General features: G+C 37.5%; 1 protein-coding gene across 2 annotated transcripts in view; it reads left to right on the top strand.

The window, feature by feature from the left end:
* The first annotated feature begins 23,980 nt into the window (after positions 1-23,980).
* The window catches only part of FILIP1 (filamin A interacting protein 1), an 89,819-nt gene continuing 88,991 nt past the window's right edge, over positions 23,981-24,808 (top strand). For both annotated transcript variants that reach the window (XM_079146511.1, XM_079146512.1), the window contains exon 1: positions 23,981-24,262. In XM_079146511.1, the coding sequence (XP_079002637.1) occupies positions 23,987-24,262 (276 nt within the window). In that variant the 5' untranslated portion in view covers positions 23,981-23,986. The remainder of the gene's footprint in view (positions 24,263-24,808) is intronic.

Genomic DNA, 24,808 nt, shown 5'->3' on the forward strand with positions numbered 1-24,808 from the left:
TTTAGATTTACAAAAAGTGACCAGAAGTATCCACATTGTATTCAAAGTGAATTTCTTTAAAAATGCCAGAAATTATTTCCCTATATTTTTATATCATCTAATCAATTCAGTTGTTAAGTTTTTACAAAGTCCTAACTCAAAAGATAATGACTTTTATGTTGGCAGGAAAAGCAGACCATGATAGAAATAACATATAGTCACATAAATGCATATATTTTTCTATCAATTCAGTTGAAGTAGGATATGAATAGTACATTGAATTTATTAGGTTCTCAAGAAATATTTTTAACTGGTTTATTAACTATAATAGCAAAGATTTGCTGATACAACATCCTTTTTATTTTTATTTTTTTAAGTTTAAAACAAAGAATGCAATTTATTGTATTTTTGTGTATTAACAAAATGGTACAATCATTGCAACTATGAAATTTTAGAATGTTTTTATCACTGCTCTAAACTGCTTCCTTTTTTAAAAAAATTATTTATTTTGATTCATTGTAAACAAATGGGGTAAAACTTATTTCTCTGGTTGTACATGAAGTAGAGTCATACAATTTGTGTAATCATACATGTACACAGGATAATGATGTTTGTCTCAATCTGTTATTTTTCCCTTCCCCCCACCTCTCCCATCCCTCTTTCCTCTATACAGCCCATCCTTCCTCCATTCTTGCCTCCCTCCCACCCCTCATTATGTATCATCATCTGCTTATCAGAGATATCATTTGGCCTTTGATTTTTTGAGATTGGCATATCTCACTTAGCATGATATTCTCCAACTTCATCCATTTGCCTGTGCATGCCATAATTTTATTCTTCTTTATGACTAATACTCCATTGTGTATATATACCACAGTTTCTTTATGCATTCATCAATTGAAAGGTATCTAGGTTGGTTCCACAATCTAGATATTGTGAATTGAGCAGCTATGAACATTGATGTGGCTGCATCACTGTGGTATGCTAATTTTAAGTCCTTTGAGTATAGGCCAAGGAGTGGGATAGCTGGGTCAAATGGTGGTTCCATTCCAAGTTTTCTAAGGAATCTGCACATTGCTTTCTAGAGTGGCTGCACTAATTTGCATCCTGTACAACCTCCTTTTTAAAATTGAGAGTTATTTCTTATTAACGGCCTAATTTGAATTTCAGCATTAGGAAGAACTTACCTTGAGCTAAGTTCAAAAGGTCAGCCCCTATAATGAAGGATTTTACTTTGATACAAGTCCCCAATGATCTTTTCTGTGTAAAAGTCCTTCAATGTCAATGGACTTTTACAGTTGTTCTCTAGGACATCATACTTGAAGGCTAGTGCTGTGCCTAAATATTTTCAACATCTTCTTAGTATCCTATTATAAATTGATCAGCCATTTATTTACTTAAATCCTTTCAAACCTGAACTGCTTAATTCATGCCAGCAGGGTGAATATATTCCACAGATCTACAGTGTTAATACCAGTGTATTTTTTGTTGTCCTGTATCTGCCCTCATTCATACTGCCCTCATTCATTGTAACTATTGTTCTGTTTAAGGGACAGAGTACATGGTTCACACATTCTGTGACCACATTTGCTTACTACTGATTTATCTCTTTCTAGAGCTTTTCATGGCTCAGATTTCCTCCTCTCAGCAGTCTGGGTGAGGGGCACTGTCATCAGGCAGGACCTCTGTGTTAACATGCTGAGGGTGAGAAGTCAGAGATCTGGAGACATTCATTAGAGGTTATTTAGGGAGAATGTAATTTTGGCCTCTTGTGTTGGTCAATAGACTGTTTATAACCCCTGACTCCAGCAGAGTTTATTCTTTCCCACTGAAGTAATTCAAAATATATCTAGTTTCCTGTTAACCTTTTAGTCATCTTTTGTCTTCCTAATTTCTCTGTGATTTCTGGGAAACCTTATAAATTCTTCATCCTCTCAATGAATTGCCCAGAACTTCTACTAGTTGCATTCTATTAGGGGCCTTATGATTCTGAGGACTTTTGAGAGATGAGACATTTTTTGTATTCTTCATTTTATTTGAGTCAGAAAGGAACACCTTTTCCAGGAGATCAAGTACAATATGATGATGTCCATTGCATTTTCCCATACCCTGTCTTTAAATTTTTTTTTAGCCTAATTTGAGTACGAAAGATAAAATGCTCATGCATTATGTATAAGTCCTGTGCTACTTGCTGCCAGGGTTACAAAAGTGAAATAGGTAGTTTTTTCCCTACAACAGTTTAAGATCTTGTGGGATGAAAGAGTTGGTAAGAATAGCAAAGCTGTAATACAGACAAAAATGAGTATAATTTCTGTTTCCATTTTAATGCTTTACTTGGGCTAAATTTATCTTAAGCTTTCTAATCAAAGCCCTGTAGAAAAAAGGAGGGTAAAAGAGAAAAGCAAAATCCCCAAGCTGAATATGCTCATCAGTTACTGTTGAAGAGACTATTTTCAAAGGATGAAGTCCAGATGTTGAATTTATACCATAGCTCAGTGAATAACAAAAACATGGTACTGAATCATTTATAGATTCACTATATATAAGCTATGATGAAACACTGACCCTCTTTGACTAATATTTCCTGCCCCAGAGGATCCACTAGAAGGGATACAACTAGTGGAAAGAAGCATATTCTGGAATTCATGACCCAAAACCGGTTGTCTTTCAACTGTTACTGTGCAACACTAATAGAATGTAGCACAGATAATGCAGGAATGGTTATGATACAAAATGGTGAAGACAGCCATGATACACAGGGGTTCTTCTCTAAAATCTTGAATTTAAAAAATTTAATTCACAGAACCTTATAGCTTACCCCTATGGAAAAGACAACAACTGGTGGTTTTCCACCTTAGATATAAAAAATTGAAGCAAAAATATCAAGCATTTAATTTCTTTGAAATGCCCATTTGGCAGTTAAACTCTTTGGAATGCCCAGTTAGTCTCTTGGCCAACATTACTGATGACTAATTCTTGGTCTTGACAACAGTTCTTCCCAAGTCCAAATACGTTCTCCACCAATCAAGTAGAACCCTGACCAATGAGACAGCTCTGCTTGTTCCATTAGAGATGCATTAAAAGTCTTCAAGGTCAGCGTTTGTTTGTATATATCTTTGACATCATCTCTTTGGACTGTACTCGAAACAGTTACCTCATAGCGAGCAGGGAGAGATCCCTGACTGTATCAACACATCAGTAACTGTTACCAAAATACCGCAGACCCAGGCTCTCCCATGAGATGTCTCTGGCCAAGAGGATTGCTGAAATGAGGAGTGTGAGGAAGATGAGAAAGCCAACATCCTTATGAACTAAGCTTTATTTCTAATAAAAGAAAAGAAAACAAGAACAAAACACTGACCTCAGTTCAAAATCTAACTTGTTTTTATTACAGAGGCCATTTGTTTTAATTTTGTCCATACACATGTATTTTCTCCCTAGCTTATTGTCACGTACTTTAAAAAGACAAATTATTTCCTTAATTTTTTTTTCTCATTCTCCATGCTTTTTCTGTGCTTTGAACCAAGATAATGCTTAGAAACAACCAGAGGACTGTGGACTGAGACTTGTCTGACCGAAGTGTCCTTTATCCTTATCCAGGGACAGATGGAGGGTTAAATGAAAGAAGCAGCCAGCAAAGCCAGGTTTATCTGGTATCTGTCTTTCCAAGTACTGGCTTCATAATATTTCACTTAGGAATGTAGGGAAGTTTCTTTGATCTGATTTTGTCTTCATAGAAAAGTAAAGGGAGTTGAGGCTGCAGGAGCCACTTGGACCTCTCTCAGTGATGTGCTGCCGCCAACTGGGAACTATCACAGAAGCTGATTGTGTTCATCTTAACTATCTCTGTGTTTTGTGGTGTTTGGGAACTTGAAACCGGCTGGTATTTATACCATGGAAATCTGCAAATGCTACCAATCATGGCTTTTCTTTTCTTTTCTTTTTCTGGAGAGCTGGCTTACTAGCACATCATTGCCCCCTTTGTCTTTTCAAACCTATATCCAAAGGATTTCTGCCAGTGTCCATTAAAATATCTTCAACTTCTGACATTGTCAGCACAAGGTGAAAACCCAAAATGAGTTAGGAGGACTAATTTCCTCCATCTGTGTCAGCATCAAAAGATAGCTTGGGCGCAGGGCTTACCTGTTCTATAATAACCATGAACAACTGTTAAAGCTCCACCAAATAAAAATTCATATTTGACAAAAGTGTGCTTTCTAAACAGTGCAGCTTCAAGATAAACTATGGTCTTTTGTTACTACTGCCTATTCCTACTAGCTCACCTCTTCCTAGAAGAACTTCAGGGCCCACCCTTGCTTCCAACTGTGAGACATCCAAAGTGGGAGCTTTTGGCAGCAGTGAATGCTGCAACTCTTGTGTCTTCTGTGAGCTTCAAAGCTCTGGCTCCACATTGCCTTGAGTATATGGGAAGTTGGGGAGCGCCAAGGGTTAAATCCTAGAGGCTTCTGAACCTTCCTGAGATTCTCCTCTTTGGTGCCTTTGATAACATCTCAGCAGTTTCAGTTAAAGAACAAAAGACAAGGAAATGTAAGAATGTTTCTTGGTAGATGTCAGGTCAGCACTTAGGAGCATAGTTACTCATTTTTCCTCCTTTAAGATTTCTAAAAATAGCTGAGTGAGGGTCTTGAGAAGAGCCTGCAGGGCCCCAGTAATGGGTAGAAGCAGAGTTTGAGAAGCATTTTACTTCCAGTTCACTATGTTCTAGGGATCTTGATTTTAAGTTCTCATGCCATGAAACAGAGGCACAAAAATGTGGGATCTGGTTTCAATCAGACCGACTTTATTCACGACACCCCAACAATAATTTATCCATTCATTCATATTACACGATTTAAAAGAAATAAAGAATCTCCAATGACTTAAATCTTCCTAAATCTTCCTTTGAATAAAAGCAAACAAAATTTTAGGGTTCCCTAAATTGCTGATATATGTCTGATATCATTTTGTTCTTTGAAAAAGTGAATAGAACACAGAGCACTTTTTCAAGTTTTAATAGATCACATTAAAAAATTGCTCTCTTTGGGTTTAGGTTGTTGCTCAGTGATAAGAGTGCTTGTCTAGTATGCATAAGACAATAGGTTTGATCCCTAGCATTATAAAAGCAATCAATAATTTAAAAAAAATTCTCCCTCTTTGAGCCACGGTCGAGAAAACCCATACTTCCTTACACAGGGAAGGTGTTCCATAGCATTTTTGTGGAGTTGGATTTGTGATAAGAATACAAACTTGTTTTTAATAATGAATTAAAGTGAAAGTTGACCTGGAAATAACTCATTCAGTCAATCAGCTAGCATAAGCAAAAGATCTTACGAGGTTTTGCAGTTCCCTCCATAATTCACCTCCTCAGATGGAACTATTTTGCTGGACTGGGAAGACCATGATGAAACAAATCACCTGTACTTTTTTTCTTTACTGAATACCTAGTACTTTGAAATCACTCAATAAGCATAGGTTGCATGAAAATAATAAAGCAGATCTTGGACATAATTACATCAATTCTGTCTTTAAACTTACTTTTGAGCAAATAATTAATTAAGTTTTGGTAGTGAGGATCTAACCCAGGGACACATTACTGCTGAGCTACCTTCCAGTCCTTTTTATTTATTTGTTTATTTTGGTATCAGGAATTAGACCAAGGGGCACTCAACCACTGAGCCACATCCCTAGCCCCCCTTATTTTCTGTTTTGAGGCAGGGTCTTGGTAAGTTGCTTAGGGTCTCAGTAAGTTACTAAAGCTGACCTCGAACCTGCGTTCTTCTTTCCTCAGCCTCCCAAGTTGTTGAGGATACAGGTCTGTTCCACTGTGCCAGGCTTGAGTAATAAATTTTAAAATGACAAAGAAAGGTTTATTCTAAAATTTCCTTTTCAGTGATACGTGGAGTATCATCATATGTGGAGTATGACATTTATAAATATACAGGTAACAAAACTAACAGAAACAGGGGGACTGTTTTAGTAAAACCTAAACTGTCAAACACAATGTATAATTCGTTTATCTTCCATGTGAAATCTGTAAAGAAACAGAAAACCCCTAACTGTAGTTTTGACTAGGACTTTGGCTCAAGCAAAATCTTGCTATTTATAATACTTAGAAGGAAAACTCTATTTTCACACAATTCACCTGTATCAATATCTCTATCACAAGACAACGTGATGTAAAAAGTATTCCACTTGTGTCCTGAGGTTTTGATTTGTTTTGGTGTTTATGTTTCTTCTTACACTCCTATCAGACATGGGGGTACATCTCCTGAATACACAGATGTAGAGAAGATGGGTGTTTAAGCCGGCTACCTTAGTTGGCCTAGGATTCCCAAACTGCAGGCTAATTCTCTGCCTAGGACAGCTGGCTCTGTTCATGTGGGGAAAGCCCTTTGTTTGCAGGCTGAGCCACACCCCACTGGTTTGTCAGCTGCCTTGTAAATCTTTGTCCTTGGCCACAAGTGTCATCAGATGAGAGAATATGGATAACTGAAGGCAAACACTTCAGAACTCCGAGAAAAGCAATTCTCAATTTATGTCCTGTGGCTGGTGAGTCATGCTAGTACACTAAGGACAGAGGTGGACAGAAACCAAGGGGAAGATGGGAAAGGGACACCCTCCCTGGTGACAAATTTGGAAAATGCTCACTTTGGGCATTTTTGTTGGCTTGAATGGCAGCTGATAAAAATAAAATGTCAACAAAATAAGAAGGTAGTATTGAATTACTGGGAAAGTATTTTTTCTCATGGCTACATGAGAAACAGACTTTACTATTTATGTACATCTTAAGTTTTAGACATTAAAAAATTATAGGAATGTAGCCAAAATTAAAAATAACCTGTGTTTTGTACTTTCTTGATGTGTAACTATAGAACATTCCTTGACCTTCCTTTGCCCTCACTCCCAGTATTTAGTTACCCTGGCTACCACTAAAACTCACTTTTTTTTTCTGATATGAAAGGATAACAGTGCCACATGAAGGACAAACCGAAGACTGAGAATGTAGACTCAGAATGTAGTCTTCCATGGTGCAAGTTGTCTAAGTTAACCCACTGCGTTTTTGATACACGTACTTAATAATTTGCTGCACTGGTCCTCCATTTTGAACTTTTCCATAGGTCTTCCTGAGGTCACCAGACAGCTGTGTGACTTTGTTTATGCTCTTTCCTGGAAGAAACTTACTCCTCTAGGGGTCAGCTGGAGTACCACCTCTGGCACCTTTGTTCTAATCTACAGTAGTTTATTTTCACATATTTCTAATTTTTTTATCATCTGAGGAGTTATTGAGAATCAAGTCTAGTTAATTCTCAGATATGAGACTGCTATTAAAGCATACCCCAAGCTTATTTTATTCTAAAAATGATTTTAAATGCCTCTTTGGTAGATAAATTATTACATGAGAAGTCATTGAGGTGTGAGAGTTTCTACTGTATTTATTTATAAAAAATTTACTTGTAATATTTTAATTATGATTTTATTATGTATTTTCCCTTCTTTTTGGATATAATTTCTAGTATTCCCAAAATATTGTGAGATTAGCATAACACTTATCATTTGTAAACAAATATATACATATATTGGGATAAATGATTACATATTTTATTGATGGATTGAACTAGCAAAAATATTAACAACCACTGACTTGGACCATTCCAGAGGGAAACAATTTTTTTTAAATTCTATTATGTGTTTTGTGCCCACTGCTGTGCTTATTATAGTGGTAACACATAAATAATTTGTGGAATGAAACATAACCCATAATTTTCAGAGAAAGCCTGGGGTTTAATAGTAAAAGAGCAGTGTAATAAATACTGCCTTCTCTTTATTTCTATTTAAACTATTCTAGAATGGCCTTTCACTTTTCTCCCTTGGCCCCACGGAGTGTCCACTTGGCCCTCCATACACTGTCGTGCTCCTGAACTGGTTTGAAGATCTACTGAGGCCTCTGCCATTTCTGGTTCCAACACTGTAAAGAAGTCCCCCAAACCCTCTCCCTTGTCTCCTGAGTTGACAGTTCTCAAAGCAAGGCCCCTGCTCCTTACCCAGCCTTTCCTCGTTCCCTTTGCATTTACACCCATATTATTTATTGTTCTGTTTATGCCCTCTGCAGGCCTCACCTTGGAGGCATGCCTTTGGAGGCATTCTGAGGGACATATTCCCTTCTATGTGCGATATTCCTTCTTCTCCTCTTGGTAAGTGACAATGTCCTTAGTTGGATCTTGTGGACAGACTATCGCTTCTTCTTTTTGGACAATTCCTTTCCAGGAAATTTCTTTGACCAACCTGCTCACAGTCAGCCTTCTGCCTCTCCCACTTGTTGGGAGATGTGCCACGTGGGCTGCGCTGGGATGGCGCCTGGTGGCCAGCCGGAGGTTGTTTTGATCACATCCGCAGAGTGGAGGTTGATTAACATAAGCACACCCAGGTGATTTATCATTGGCCGTATTCAATTAAGTCCACGCACCCAACGCACACAGGTGTTCCCTAGCGCTCCTGCTCCTGCCTGCTCATTTTGACCTTTGCTGTGATAGGGCAGCTGGCTCCTCGCCTGATCTCAACTGGCTTGGCCCCACCCTCCGCCTCCTGGAGGGAATATAAGCGGGCAGTAGGCGGAGGGCAATTAGCAGCAGGAAGAAGCAGCAGCAGCTAGCAGAGAGAAGAAGCAGCACTAAGCAGAAGCAGCAGAGAGAAGCAGCAGCTAGCCCTCAGATAGATAGGACCTAGTTCACAGGATGCAGGACGCAACTCTAAGAAGAAATAGATCTCTGCTAAGTGTATAAGCCTCTCTTTCTCTAAAACTTTCTCTTTAAGCAAAGCATCTCTTCTCAAAGTCTCTCTTCCTCTAAGCAAAGTCAATCTTTCTCTCAAAGTCCCTTTTCCTCTATAAATTAGTGAATATAGGAAAAGTAGTTTATTTCCAGTCCACCTGCGATAAATACCTGTGCAATTGTTGCCGTGGGCGGCGACACCCACTTCCTGTGCATTTCTGTTTGCCATCCAGGCTTGTCCAGACTGTATCCAAACTCAGATGGTTACAGAGGAAGGGTGGGTAATGAACAGGCGAGGCTGGAAGAGCAGTTGCATATTAAATCCTTAGGAACTAAACATCTCTCCTTTTTTTCTTGGAACACAAAACTCTCTTGGGTGCAGTTTTTGCTTTTTCTCTTAGGTACAGAGAAGAACATCTTTACTATAAGAAAAACAGCACAAATATAGTAACAAATACATGGAAGTTCAGTTGTGGTCTCAGTGCTCAAGAGGCTGTGGAGTGGTAAGGACTGTGCTGCACCAGCTGGTAAGCTGCATCTTAACGTGTGAGTCACTAGTCCACTCCTGCTAAATGATACTGCCCAGGAGTATAGGCCCAGTGGTACCAGATCTTCTGATTTTCTCAATAAGATCTGAAAATTTAGATTGTGAAATCTGATTTTTAAAAGTCTCATTGAACACACGTGTACACATACACACTCGTGCACACACACACACACACACACACCATCTGCCAAGAGATTTTGGCTTGTAGGGCATCATTTGGAGCTCATAAATCTAAGCCTTCAAACAGGGACCCTGCTGGAAAGTGAATTAATAATGTAGCACGTAATCAGTTTATGTAAATAGTTAGAGTTAATATTATTTTTATCTAGCCCAAATGTTTCTAGTTCAGTTGTGGGAAGGACAGAGAGTTGCTGGTTAAAATAGGTAGATATTCTAGGGCCTCTAGGGCTCTAGGGCAATTTTCTAGACCTAACTTAGTCCTACCTTGTCCTAGAATGTTGTTCTTGTGATCCCAGGACAACAGCATCAGAATCACCTGGGAACTTGCTAGGAGTGCAGTTTCTCAGGCCCAACTCCAGCTCCACATCCTCTGGGGGCGCTGGGGAGATTCCGTGTTAGCAAGCTCACTGGGTGATTCTGGTGCACAGTGAAGTTGCAGCAGCTCTGCCCTAGGCTTTTCAGAAGGGGCTTTTCTTCCCACAATGTGCTTCTGGAGCCCTGGGAGGTGGGTGTTTTAACCTTGGTCCTCATACTCCCCTACTCTCAACTCCAGGTTTTAGGACCAAGATGTGTCTTAATATGTGGACCCAGTGTGGTTCTCCAAGAAAGGAATAGTGGAGTAAGACTCAAAAGTGGAAGTTGGCACCTAACAGAGAAAAGTGCATCAGGCAACTAAGCACCTCGAAAGAGGAAGAAAAAAACATGTTTCTGTATTTCTTCTTGTCCTCCCTCCCCCAGAGCTTGTTTTATGTTGGAGAAAAGGCCGGCAGTACCACCTTTGTCTTAGTCTCAACCCTGCCTATTAAACATGGCTACTTCTGCTATAATTTCAAAAATTCTCTAGATTTAATAAACGCTTCAAGGAATATAGTTAGGGTAGTGACACTGCTATGTGATTTAAATTTAACCAACTTGATTTCTTAACTCCATCCTGAGGTTCTGGAAGGGAGGCATGTTCAAAGGGTAGGTTGGGGTCCTTTTGGGGGTTTGGTGCACACTTCAGGGAAGCAGTGGCTGGGAAGACCCTTTTTATTTATATAATTTTAGTGAAAGGCATAAAAGATGAGCATGGATGGGAAAACAGAGGTGCCTGAAAGAGGAAGGTGAGGAGGACAGAGAAAGCATTGAAGAGCTTTGGGGCAGAGGATCCCTGCACCGTGCCCTCTTTTTAAAAGCCCTTCCTCCACCTCTGCTGGGAGACACTGTACAGCAGCTTCATTGCTGGAAAATCCCTGAGCTCTGGTTGCCTCCAGCCCCATATAAGTCTTATTTCTTGCTTTTCTTTTTCAAAGCCAGAGCAGGAAGAATAGTGATGAGATTTAAAGGAAAACTTTACATACATGACCTGAATGTCCTCTGGCACTTTCTGGTTAATGCAACTGTGGCCAGTATTGTATTTCAAAGTCAAGACACCTCATAAAACTCATGGGCACAGTTCTAGTACTTGATTTCTTTATGGCTGAATTCAACTGTGCTCTAAATTTTACTTAGTCTTCTCTACTCTGCCCTTCTATCCCTGACTGAGGTAGAGAACTTAACCTGAATATTTCTTGATAAATTCAGTATTATCTGGTATCATTCAATATGCATTATTTAGTCCTAGACCAAATCAGAATTCCATTTTAATATTTCCCTCCCTAAGCTCTCCTCCTCCACAATTTGGGGTATCACACAAACACTGCATGGGTGGTGAAGGGTGGAAGAGAAGCTTGTTCACGTGATTAGCCTGGTAGAAGGTGAAGAGTATGCCCATTATCTGGTTTGGTTTAACTTCTATGCTGCTGTCAGAACTGACTACATAATTAAGAGGACCCTGTGCAAAATGAAAATGTGGTGCTCCTTGTTCAAAAATAATGACAAAGTGCAAGACAGCAATAGCAGAGCTCTAAACCAAGCATTGGGCCCTGTGTCCCTGCTTGTGTCACAAACCTATGAAGCCCATTCTGGCAGTGTTCGGTGTTGCCTGGATCCTGGTGACAGTCATGCCCACATCCCTTTTTGGTGAATTGCTCCTGCCTCTCCTACTCTTTCAGAATCCCACCATAACTCAAGCTGATACCACAGATTCCCTCGAGGGAAGCTGCATCTTTCATTTCAACCCTAATTTGGGTGGTCCACCGTGAAGCCCCTGCCTTGATGACTCACGGACTAGCATGCTGGCTGCCTCTCTGAGCTACCTCCCACCCTTGCTGGACATTTGGCCAGATCTGTATCTTCTCCATACACTTAGTGCACCTTAGTCTCCATCACTTCCTATCTAGAGGCATATGCTTCTAGATCTCTCTGGTCTGTCTACATACTCCAAGGCACTAACTAAAGTCTGAGAATCTTACCCTTGGGTTTTAGCTATAAAATAATGTCAGGTTTAAAATCTTTCAAACTTTGTGGAAATTCTTTTCCCTTTGTGTTTGTTCCTCCCTCAACTTGATCTAAAAGAAGAGAATGAATGGATAGACAGCACACTACACTCTTTTCCCTTGCCCTTTTCTTCTATTTTCAAATTACTGTAAACTGGGAGACACTATGGGGAGGGACAGAAGCCATTTTCATTTCTCCTCATTTAAATGTGTGTATCAATTATATTTATCACACAGCCTAGATCAGGGTTGACAGACTAAAGGCTATAGGAAAAAAATCTGGCCATACCTATTTGCTTATGTATCATCTGTGGATGCTTTTGTGCTGTGGTAGCAGAGTTGAGTAGATGCAACAGAAACTGTGTCCTGCAAAACCTAAAGTATTTAATATCTGCCCCTTCACAGAAAATGTTTGCTAACCCCTGTGCTAGAGCTCACAGTTGAAAGCAAAGGGGTTTTGTCTCTGGTACTAACTATCTGGGGGTATTGAGAGATAAAGATGACCTCATTATCTTTCTCTCTTAATATTAGTATTTTCATATACATATGGAAAGTAGAACAAGCTTTATGTTTTCACCTACACACAGTGCACAGTGTATCTTTGCGTCTCTGTCCCTATTTTATAGATGAGGAAATTTTGGGTTGGAGAGGTGACTTATACAGGATCACATAGGTGTGGGGTTAAGGATGCTGCCCTCTAGATTCTGCAGGGTTAACGGCAAACATCTCCAGAAGGATTCAGAAATAGAACACAAATGCTATGGATGTTGATGTATGAGGTGGTGGGACTCCCTAAGGTCTACAGTGGGGTGGATGGAATGCTGAGGAAGGGTGGAGAAGAGTGGTGGTAAGTAGCCATTATGTCTTTGAAAAAATCATTCCAAAAGGTGGTGATTATTTTCTTACATACTTCCTGCCCACACACGGAGTCTGAAAGTTTTGCACTGGGGTACAGCATTTTAGATTTAAATTCTTAGTGCACCTTAATTAATTTATCATAAAGTTCTCCAACTTAATTACGCCTGCCAGTTTTTGCATTCACAGTCTCCACAATCTCTAAATCTGTGGAGATTGGTTGATTGACACAGAAACCACAGACTTAAAAAAAAAAAAATTAGTACATATTAATCATACAGAGTAGTGGTATCATTGTGGCATAATCGTACATTCACATAACATAATTTGATCAATTTCACTTCGAAATGCCTCCCTTTACCCTCATTTCTTCTCTCCCTCTGATTCCCTTCTTCTATCCTCATGGTCTTCCTTCTCCTTTTGTGATGTCCATTTTTTCTTTGTAACATCCACATATGAGAGAAAACATTTCATATTTGTCTCTGAGTCTTATTTTGCTTAACATTACGGTCTCTGGTTCCATATATTTTCTTGCCAAATGACATAACTTCATTCTTCGTTATGGCTGAATAAAACTTCATTTTGTATATGTACCACTTTTTCTTTATTCGTTTATCTGTTGACAGACATCTGGACTGGTTCCATAACTTGACTATTGCAAATTGTGCTGTGATAAACATGGGTATGTATATATCTCTAAAGTATACTGACTTAAATTCCTTCAGATAAATACTGAGGAGTGGTAAAGCTGGATCACATGATAGTGTTTTTAGTTTTTTAGTTTTTTGAGAAACCTCTATACTGATTTCCACAATGTCTAAATCAATTTACATTCCCACCAACAGTGGATAAGAGTTCCTTTCCCCCCACATCCTCACCAGCATTTATTGCTGTTTGTATTTTTGAGGATAACTGTTCTGACTGGGGTGAGATGAAATCTCAATGTGATCTTGATTTACATTTCCCTGATAGCTACAGATGTTGAACATTTTTTTTCATATAGTTGTTAGCCACTTGTACTTCTTTTGAGAAGTGCCTGTTTAGTTCATCTGCCCATTTATTGAATGAAAAAACCAGTCTCTCCATATAGTATTAGAGTGATAAACATCTTTAAACCTCAGATATCTTCGACAATCAAGTGGTTTCAGGTGCATCCACAGTATGTATTTTAATAGGTTTATACTCCCCTTTCCTTGGTTTATAAAGTAATTCTGTTTTCAGTTGAGGTTCCCTATTCTTTGCTCTAATCTAAACCAAGAGCTACTCAGAGACAATTAGAAAGAGACAAGAGTCAGGAAGAGTTCAAAACACACACTCTGACGCTACACATTACAACTGACTTATTCTTTTATGTAAGAAATGACCTAGGGATTTGACAGGAAAGGCATTTACAGGTCACCTGAGCACAGTTGACATGTGGCAAGCACTTAGAATACATGAAATCATCGTCAGCACACAGATGGGGTGAGCTGTGCAGGATTTCATTTTTCTCCCTTGTCAGCATGAACTAGTGTTATCACCCATATCCTGGCAGGTCTTTCTCTTGTGGAAGCTAACATTGACCACTAATTGGGATTTGCTACATGTTTCTTAAAAATGCAATAAAAGTATTTTAGAATATTTTCTATATAAAAACAAACTTTTTTTCTAATAGGAAATTTTCACAGTTGGCTTAATAGAATAATTAGCTAATCCCCAAACTGGAAATTTTTTTTAATTGGACTAATTTTAAAACAGTTCCAATCATATTCAGTTGTCATTACAATTGTTCTGTTTCTGGAGTCTCAGTCACTTTTTCAATTCCAAAAGTCAAAAGTCAAGGCTGCGAGGTGAAAGTTATCTCTCATTCCTTTGCAAATCTCATGTACTGCATAGTATCAAGGCAGTCTGAGGAGATTGGAGGGAGAAGAGGATGTGACCTTAAAAGAATAAGGTATCGCACAAGTAAAAATTAGAGGGAAAAAAAAGTTTACTGGGATAGTAGGATTTTCTACTGGTTCTTGTTGTTGGAGGGTGTATGGGTATATATGTCCTGTAACCACACTTGCTTCAGCCCCATGAAAGGGTAGCTGTGAATTCATTTGTATTGCAGTACTCCTGATCTGGTGATAAAAACTTCCATTCATACTTTGCCTTGCACGTGGAGAATCAGGCAGCCCTGTTCTAGTTCATGATTTCTCAGGTACTGACCCTATTATTTGTGCACATGACTCCATCTCTGTAAGCTTCACTTTCCTTATCTTTATATGAAGAATAATGATAGTATCTGCTTTACTGTGTAGACATCAGTATTTCATGAGATGATAATATATGTCAGGTACTTAACCCATTGCTCAGTGTACAGTAAGCTTTTTAGTAAATGTCAGCTATTATTATTGCTTAATTTGAAAACAAAGGTAATTTTTAAGAATAATTCAACAAATGAGATTACCGAGATAAAGCCTAATGTGCTTGCCCTCTGGCCACAGATAGGCTTGTTTTGTTAGTGACAGGGAAATGACTGATCCTTATCCAATTCTGATTCTGGGACTTTTTAGGAGTAATGAATACAGGAAGACATTCTATTTCTGGCTCCACAGGGGACTGGCAATTTTCTAGATGTTTGGCAACTTTAATTAAATTAAATAGTAACATTCCCTTTGCTTCAGAGTTAAGTAGTAATGTGCTGTAGTATTAAAAATTATAGTCATCAAGTAGGTAAAATTTACCAGAAAGCTAAAGAGTTATCAGAATCAGTTAAATCTGAGGGTCTTACTCTTTTTACATAGTCTATGATTATTGATTATATACTGTGTATAATGGAACAGTGACATCAGAATTACAATAATAAAATATAATAAACATATTTAGAAATGTATTTGATTAGTGAGTTCCTAAGCAAGACCCTGTCTCAAAATAAAAACTAAAATATATAGCTGGGGATATAGTGGTAAAGTGCAACTGGATTCAATCTCTAGTACCAAAAATAAGAACAAAAAAAAAAGTATTTGAGGTTCAAGAATGAATTATCAATGTAGAAAATGCAAGATAAATGTCATTATTACCACATACAGCACTGTGTTACAAAATAGTAAATGCCCTTCTTTTTTATATAATCAACAGTAGCATTGTTTCTGTGAAGGAAGCAACAAACAAGTAAACAGAAAAACAAAACCCAGTGTAATAGATATTGGTAATGAACATTAAGAGATAAAATGTGATACAGAGGCTGCAGGGGCACAACTCCCTACTGCAGGTATGTGCACAGGAAATAAGAAGTCTCATAAAGAGACTCAGGTCGTAGTCCCAACTGTTCCATTGACTGCTATGGGACTCGGAACCTCAGTTTCCTCAGAGGTGAAGGTGTTTATACACTAAATGCTTTAGGGTTCCTATGAAAAGTAACTTATATTCTAGATGGATCCATTCAAGAACCATCCCAGAGAGTATATAATTAAGTGCCAAATGGGTGGTACAAATTAATTGTGCTACAGGAATTTAGCTGAGGAAGAATTTGGCAAGAGTTGTGGTGGGGGAGGATACTGACGATGGTTCTATAGGGACCACATGTCAGGTGCAGTGACAACGATGTGGTATAAGAAGCTCCATCTTCAAGTTGGAAGAACCTGGTTTGAATCCTGCTGCAAACTTTCAGGCTCTGTGATCTGGGGCACCTTGGTTACCCCATTGCCCAGTGGAGCTGAGACCTCCTTAGCTTGAGGGTGGTTAGGAAAATTAGAACTATTTGCATCATTTTGATTTCATGCACTGCCAGCACTTAGGTGTCCAAGTTAGTATTCACACATCTATCCACTTCCTCTTCTCTAAAACTGTGTCAACATCTCTCATCTGTTGTCATTTACATTCCTATTTTCTCTGTCTTCTTTTGTTTCTTTATTGTTATTTTAGTGTTTCAGGAGAGAGTGGAAATAAATGCAAGTATTTAATATACAATATTTATGCCAAGCTGCATTTGTTACTTTAATAGAACTTTTATTTTTTTTTAGCATGAGGAATTTCTCCAAATATTACTAATTGCTTTAGACATTTATTAACAAGCAATGTACCTAAATCTTTCCTGATTCTAGCTATATTTTCATTTATATTTTATTGGAAGCCATAAATTCTATAAGCCTATATTCCAATATGCAAACTATTATAAATCCAAATAATCAAATATTTTCTATTATTGGTATTTTGATGATACGAAAAGTCTTATACTTCCTTTGAAGATTATGTTTGGGGCAGTAACGATCATATAAGGAAGTGTGAAAGTGCAAACTAATAAGTACGAGGAATAAATGAGTGCATTAAATTGCTGAGGAAGGAGAACTGGCACCTGCTGGAAGAGTCAGAGGAGACATAGGGAGTACAGGGACGAAATGGGTTATTTTATAAAAGAAATTTATGAGCATAGATATAAAAATAAAATACAGTAGACATAATTTGTAGTTAGTGACTAGACAAGAATGGCAAGTGTATGGGAAGTACTGGGAGAGAAGACTGGGAATACAATTTTTCTCAAAATGGAGGATATTAGGGTATGGCTAGTGCAATGGAAAGCAAAGGGCTAATCAGTCTGGTGACTTTTATCAAAATGGCTGAGTGGTCTCCCTACTTCTCGTTCAACATTTAAGGCAAAAATTTTCTTTTCTCGCGGTACTGGGGATCAGACCCAGGGCCTTGGGCTTTCAAGGCAAGCACTCTACCAACTGAGCTATATCCCCAACCCCTTGTTCAATATTTAAAACTCAAATTTGACTCTTTTTCAGACTCATGTATACTCATTATTTCAACATACTTTTATTTCAGGTGTGATTTTTTTTTTTTTTTTAATTTCAGGGCAGTTCTGTTTTAGTCAGCTTTTTCACTGTTGTGATCAAATAACCTGACAAGAACAATTAGAGGAGGTAAAGTTTATTTGGAGCTCATGTTTTCAGAGGTCTCAATCCATAAACAACTGGCTCCATTCTTTGGGTCCCAAGGTGAGATAGAACACCATGAAGGAAGAGTGTGGCAGAGGAAAGCAGCTCACATGATGATCAGAGAGCAGAGGGAGATGTCACTCACCATATACAAAATATGTACCCCAAAGGCACACCACGCAATGACCCACCTTCTCCAGTCATACCCTACCTGCCTTCAGTTACCACTCAGTTAATCCCATTGATTGGATTAAGGCTCTCATAACCCAATTGTTTCAACTCTAATCCTTCCTGCATTGTCTCACACATGAGCTTTTGGGGGACACCTCACATCCAAATCATAACAATTTCCCTATCATATTTTCTTGTTACTTTTTTTGTCTTTTTTTATGGAACTTTTCTTGGTCTGCTGATATCATCCTTGAAGGATATTAAACAGAACTTCATAAAATATTTTCACCAGAGTTTTAGGCTGGGGTAGAATAATATTTTTCTTTTTTTGCCACAGTTATAATATTTTCTTTGGCTTTTTAAAATTACAACATGACTGCAGTGACTCCAAGAGAATTCTCTTTCCTGAATTCTAAAATTTTGTAAGATTATTTAAATGAATTTTCAATTTGTTTTGGATACATCTGCCTTAGTATAATAAAAGTATTTTAAACAAAAACCTGGTTATTTTGAGGATTTAATGAATGTAGATAATGAAAAGTGAAAAATCATTTAATATGACTTGTTACATAATTAGAATGAAGAGAACTAAAGAAAATTATAAAAATTTCCAAGATTTAAAAGGCAAACCTGGGAATGTTTTTGAACAGTACATGCTGTTAGAATGAATGATAATCTAAAGAGAAGCATTTGAACATTTCATGAGTTCGGATATCTATGATCAGATTTAACAAGGAAATAAGATACACACAAGAAGTAATCTGGCATTGATGAAGAATAAACTAGTTGATTTGATTTGTCTTTTGCATGTTAAAATTCATGGATGACATAAAACTAGAACAGATGTTTTCTTTTGCCTTTAGTTTTGGATGCTTTGGGTATTGTCATTTGTACTTAAAAGAAAGAATGCAGACAATTCAGTGGTAATGTCCTGGAAACCCCACTTGACACAGGCCTTTTGCCAGGTCACACTGTAAAATATAGTAAAATATAGGGATTTTTTGTAATTGTGTGCTTTCTTCTTTACTACACATTATACTTTTTCCTTATAATTCTATAAAGTAATTTTTTAAATAGAAGAAGTTAAATGTGTGTGGGGGGGTATGATCTTATTCTATGTATCAGGTGGGTTCTTGAAACTATGTACAAGAATATAAAACCAGGAAGAGGGAGGGGTTTGTTACTTGGGAAAGCATAGGAAATATGTCAAAACCTAATTTATGCAGAAAAAGGTATTTGTGGTGGCGGAGAGGAGAATATTTTGACCAATGTTGAGTCATAACAAGACAAACCAGATACGGGCAAGGGCAGGAGTGAGTGTTCAAGGGGGAAGTTCAAGGTTAAGATTTGTAGGAACAAAGGAAGCGTGGAAACTAGAGTGGACATGAAATTGCTGTAAACTTTTTCCTTTGCTTTTTACTTATTCAAATGCTCTAGTATTACTTGTTAATTCAACATAAATTAATAAATTAATCCAAGACTTTATATTTTTTGATTCTTGTCACATTACTTACCTGACAGTATGCTCACAGTGTCCAGTGTGTGGGAGGAAAGGGGAATGAAAAGGAGAGATGGCCATAGATGAAAAGAGGAATTTCAGAATAACATTTGATCTTCCCTTTCTTCCCAATCCAGTCAGCAAATCCCATGCAGAGCATTGCTGACTGATTACTAAGAAAGAGAGAGTCAATATATTTCATGAACTATGCTAACATAATTTGCTTATGTAAGAAGAGTCTGTGTCCCAAAAAACATCCATTTAAAAAAGTTACAAAACCTGATACTTGTTATACCTTTTTCTTGAGGAGAACTTTCTTCAAAGGATATAACCTGGGATGAAGCAAAGGTATTCTTGGTTTCTTCTAGAAAGTTTGTTATCTTCATGTCTGAAACTTGAAATCATGCATTTCACTATTAGGAAGCCTATGGACTTCAGATGCCTGTCCCGCACCTGCCTGCTAACCCTGTAAGCACAATAGACAGGATTTTGCCAATTCTAATTAAATGTTTATTGCTCATCTTTGGGGTTTTTAACACAATAAGTTTGTAATGGTCCCTGTTCAGACCTTGCATCCTGTTTTCATAACCTGTACCCTTAATAATTGGCCAGGTTGATTGTGAGGAAGTTTTTTGAATGACTCATCATTTTACAATTCTGTAGTAGGTTAATGTTTTTAGGAAATGTTCTTTTTGCTTAGTGACCTAATTGCAATTGCTATAGGAATTGTGCTGGCATGTCTATGGATATATGCAAAGATTTCTCAAATTCTTTAGTGTGGGAGCGAGAAAACATTATCTCCATGAGTATTTGTACATTTTTCTTGAGCCTCTTATTTACTGGGTTTCCTCCCCACTTCCAGTTTGCATGTATTGGAGAATTTAGAGGAAAGCCATACAGTGAGTACATTTTTTTGAGTCAGGTGTGAGTTCAAATCCTAGCTTTTCTCTTACTGGGAGTAGCTTGGTGATCCAGGAAAAGATACATAATCTCTCTAAACCTCAATGGCCTCACCTGTAAACCTGAGAATAATAGCCACTTCCTGGAGTTATATCAAAAGATATGCTTCAGACATTGTATAACACTTAAGAAACAGTGAGAACTATTAAAAGTAAGAGTCTGAATCTCACTAAATGTGATACATGGAAGTCCATTATTATCTGGATATTTTGCTCCTGCAAAATAGAATAAAGTGGTGTAAAGTGGATATAATTGATAGCAGACATAAGTAGGCTATTGAGAAATTGTGTTTTTTTTCTCTCGGAGATGCTAATTTTCTCCTAAAACATTCTCGACTAGTGTGTTATCAATAAGTGCTCTTGCAAGTCAGATATAGGACAGGGGCTGGTTACTGACTTTGTCATGGAAATAAAAACAGAAGACCCTGTTTGGTTTACTAAGAAAGGACTAAAATCGATGTGCCCATATCAAAGGAAAAGTAATTAATATGAAATTTCAGTGGCAAAGAAGAAAAATATTTGCTAAGACAGACTTAACATCATGGGTCTACCACATGAGGTTTTCCATCAGCCAAAGTAAATTAATCTGGAAGGGAACAGGGAACTCAAGCTTTTAACTTGATTAGTGATATGTAATAATTAGATAATTCTAAAATGTGTGGGTTTTTTTCTGTAAAAGCCATTAATATTATACTATAATAAAATTTATTTTACAACATTAACTTCAGACTGAAATTTTTAGAAGAAAACTAAATACAAAAAAATTGATACTAAGTAGATTTCATTTTCTGAATGTTTGCAAATATAATTGTGATTAGTAAATACCTGTAACAGACAATTATGCATTTGTTCTTTCTTAGGCATGTCTTAATATTATGAGGCCTATAAAAGAGGATTCAGGAGGATGAGGCTCAAATACACAATATAGTCACATACAAATACTGAGTATGACTAAGGCTGTAATTAAGTTAAAAACATTATCACCTCACTTCCTGTGCTTTGGAAACTCTTGTCTGGGATTTCTATTAACTCTTGACCTAAATTGAAGTTGTCAAATTAATGTTTGATTCATCATCTCAAAGAGCCTGAAGATCTTATAGAGAAAATTACTTTGGATAAAAAGAATTCACGTGTGTTGTAGGGAATCATAATTTAGTTTGGAAAGCCCATGTGTCTGAATTGTGATGTGGAACAGGTCATGAGTTAATTTTGAAACTCTGTTCATCACCTCATTTTTTCTTATCTTACCCTCCCCCTCCTCCCCCTTCTCCCCTCCTCTCCCACTTCCTCCTTCTTCTTCTGGCTTAAGTTAGCCCACTCTGCCCAGAAACAAGTTGTGATGAAATACAGTAGGTCTGCTCCACAGTGCTTTGGCTCCCATTATGTTCTTTGTTCACCAGGAAAGCACAAAAGTGACTCTAAAATTGAGAACCAATTCTGAGTGAACCAGAAAACTAGATGCCAGTGTTAAGGACCATTTCTTCAGATTATATTATTTAAAGTTAGGGTGCTGTAGAAAGGTCACACACGCATAGAGGGTCCTTTTATTATTAGAGTTCAATTAAAAAAAAAGGAACATGAATATAGATTTCAAGATTCATTGAATGAACTGAAAATTCTCTATCTGAAAGGAAACATGGCTATGTTATAAACCTAATTTTTTTTTTAATTCCTTAAGTATGACAGAGTTCATAAGGGAATTTACTTTCAGATAACAAAGTCCTGCATTTTATCTGGAATGAATAATAAAAATCTTGTTTAGCTGTTCATGGAAAAGTCTAGTTATACTGTGAGTCTTAAATAAGCGCATGTGTTAAATTACTGTATGTAAGCGCTTAGGGAAATTTTGTAGCACGGCCCCAGGATGTTAGAACACTCTTCAGGGCACTTGGAGTTCTAGACTTTGAGCTCAGTGTATTTGTTTGTAACACATCTGTTGGTTAGGTTCTTTTGCCCAGAGACTGACAGAGAATCTGTAAAGCAAATGTGTTCCCCAAAGAACTAGTTAGAATCTAAGTGGTGGCTTTATCTTTTATTTTACCACATACAAAAAATTGCCTAAAATTTTTATTTTAATTGAGATTGATCAGTTTTCTCCCAATTCTTCATTCTTTTTTTTTTTAATTTTTTTTATTTTTTTATTGTAAACAAATAGGATACATGTTGTTTCTCTGTTTGTACATGGCATAAAGGCATACCATTTGTGTAATCATAAATTTACATAGAGCAATGTTGTTTGATTCATTCTGTTATTTTTTTCCCTTCCCCCCACCCCTCCCACCCCTCTTTACCCTCTATACAGTAGTTCCTTCCTCCATACTTGCCCCCCTCCCTAACCCTAACTCTAACCCTTCCCTCCCCCCCATTATGTGTCAACCTCCACTTATTAGCGATATCATTCGTCCTTTGGCTTTTTGAGATTGGCTTATCTCACTTAGCATGATATTCTCCAATTTCATCCATTTGCCTGCAAATGTCATAATTTTATCATTCTTTATGGCTGAGTAATATTCCATAGTATATATATACCACAGTTTCTTTATCCACTCATCAATTGAAGGGCATCTAGGTTGGTTCCACAGTCTGGCTATTGTGAATTGAGCAGCTATGAACATTGATGTGGCTGTATTTCTGTAGTATGCTGATTTTAAGTCCTTTGGGTATAGGCCAAGGAGTGGGATAGCTGGGTCAAATGGTGGTTCCATTCCAAGTTTTCTAAGGAATCTCCACACTGCTTTCCATAGTGGCTGCACTAATTTGCAGCAATTCTTCATTCTTTTATTGCTGTAAATGCCTGACATAAAGAAACAATTTTGAAAAAGAAACTATGGAAATACAGAATTCCGTAATCACTAAATACGACCCCACCCTCCTCCTCCTCCTCCTCCTCACTTTGCCCTTCCCTTTTCTCTCTGTTTCAAGCTCCCTTCACCCTGTGGAGGTTTTTCTGCACTTTGTGATGTTCAACTGGTTTCTGGCAAGGTTTGAGGTTTGAATTTTCTGATCAGCTTTTTGTTTTAGATTCACAGAATTATGCAAAGATGACAGGGGCTTCCCCATGTAGCCCACACCCTGTCTCTTCTGTAGTTACCGTCTTACATTAGGCTGGTACATTTGCTACAGTTAGTGAGCCAATAATGATACATGACTTTTGACTAAAATTCATGCTTTATTTATTTTTCCTCAGTTTTTCTTAATGTCTTTTTTCTGTTCCAGGAGTCTATCCAAGATCCTCTGCTACATTTATTTGTCATGTCTCCTTAGGCCCTTTTTGGCTGTAACAGTTTTTTCAGATTTTCCTTGTTTTTGATAACCTCCATAGTTTTAGGGATTACTGATTAGGAATTTATAGAACTGGAATCTGTCTGATATTTTTCTCCTTAATAGACTAGAGCCTGATGTTTCATGTAGGAAAAATCACAAAGGTAAATTGCCATTCTCATCACTTTGTATCAAGGACATATATCATATATGCGATATATATACATATGCTTTGGCTCAGTTGAAGTTGATCATGATCATGATCATTTGGTTCAAGGTGTTTGTCAGGTTAGAGTCACGTTTTCACTTTTTCCTGAAGACCAAGCATTTTTCTGAAGGTTGTAATAACATATTCATTGAAGTGATAAGGAAGCTGTGACTGATCTGTTTGTTTTTCGTCATTGGTGAGGTTGTAAAGCTGCCATAAGTTTCTAAAAGTATTTTGACAAAAATATTTTTGGTGGTGATAAAAAACAGCTTATCTTTTTTTATGTGTTGTAGGTGGGGATGAGATCCCGAAACCAAGGTGGTGAAAGTTCATCTAACGGGCACATCTCCTGCCCTAAGTCTTCCATCATCAGTAATGCTGATGATAAGAGTCTCTCAGAAGATGCAAAAAAGAAGAACAAATCAAATAGGAAGGAGGATGATGTCATGGCTTCAGGAACTGTCAAACGACACCTAAAACCATCTGGAGAAAGTGAACGAAAGCCTAAGAAGTCTCTGGAGTTATCCAAAGAAGATCTCATCCAGCTACTCAGCATAATGGAAGGGGAGTTGCAGGTAGAGCCAAACTTAGATAACTATTGTTTTTAGTTTCTAAGATATAAGAGAGTATCAGTCTATCCTCCTCACTGGACTCTGAGCTTCCTGGGAAAGGAGATATATCTTCTTTCATTTCTAAATCTCAGTGCTTGGCACAAGTTTCTACTGAATAACCATTTGTTCAGTGAATGATAAATGCAAAGGTTCTGATTCCAACTTCAAACTTCTCTAGAAGCAAAACATTTGATGATTTTGATAAACAATTAATACAGATTTTGTCTCTTAGTAGGTGATTGATTAGATTATCTAATTTAGGCATTGTGGTTGAAAATGTAGAAAAGTCATGATTATTAGAAGGGAGTGTTAAGATCAATGATTACTTTTGCTTTTTTCTAGGAGGTTAGGTAAAAGAGAGATAGAAGAAGGACTGGGGGAGAGAAGGAAGGTTTTGTTGAAACCAGCATTGCTGCCTAGTCTTTTCTCGTGTTTTTTTTTTTTTTTTTTTTTTTTTTTTTTTTTGTAACTTTTAGCCTCATTTTTCTACAATGTCATTGGGATCAAAAT

The sequence above is a fragment of the Sciurus vulgaris genome, assembly GCF_902686455.1.
Source record: "Sciurus vulgaris genome assembly, chromosome: 7".
NCBI classification, from domain to species: domain Eukaryota; kingdom Metazoa; phylum Chordata; class Mammalia; order Rodentia; family Sciuridae; genus Sciurus; species Sciurus vulgaris.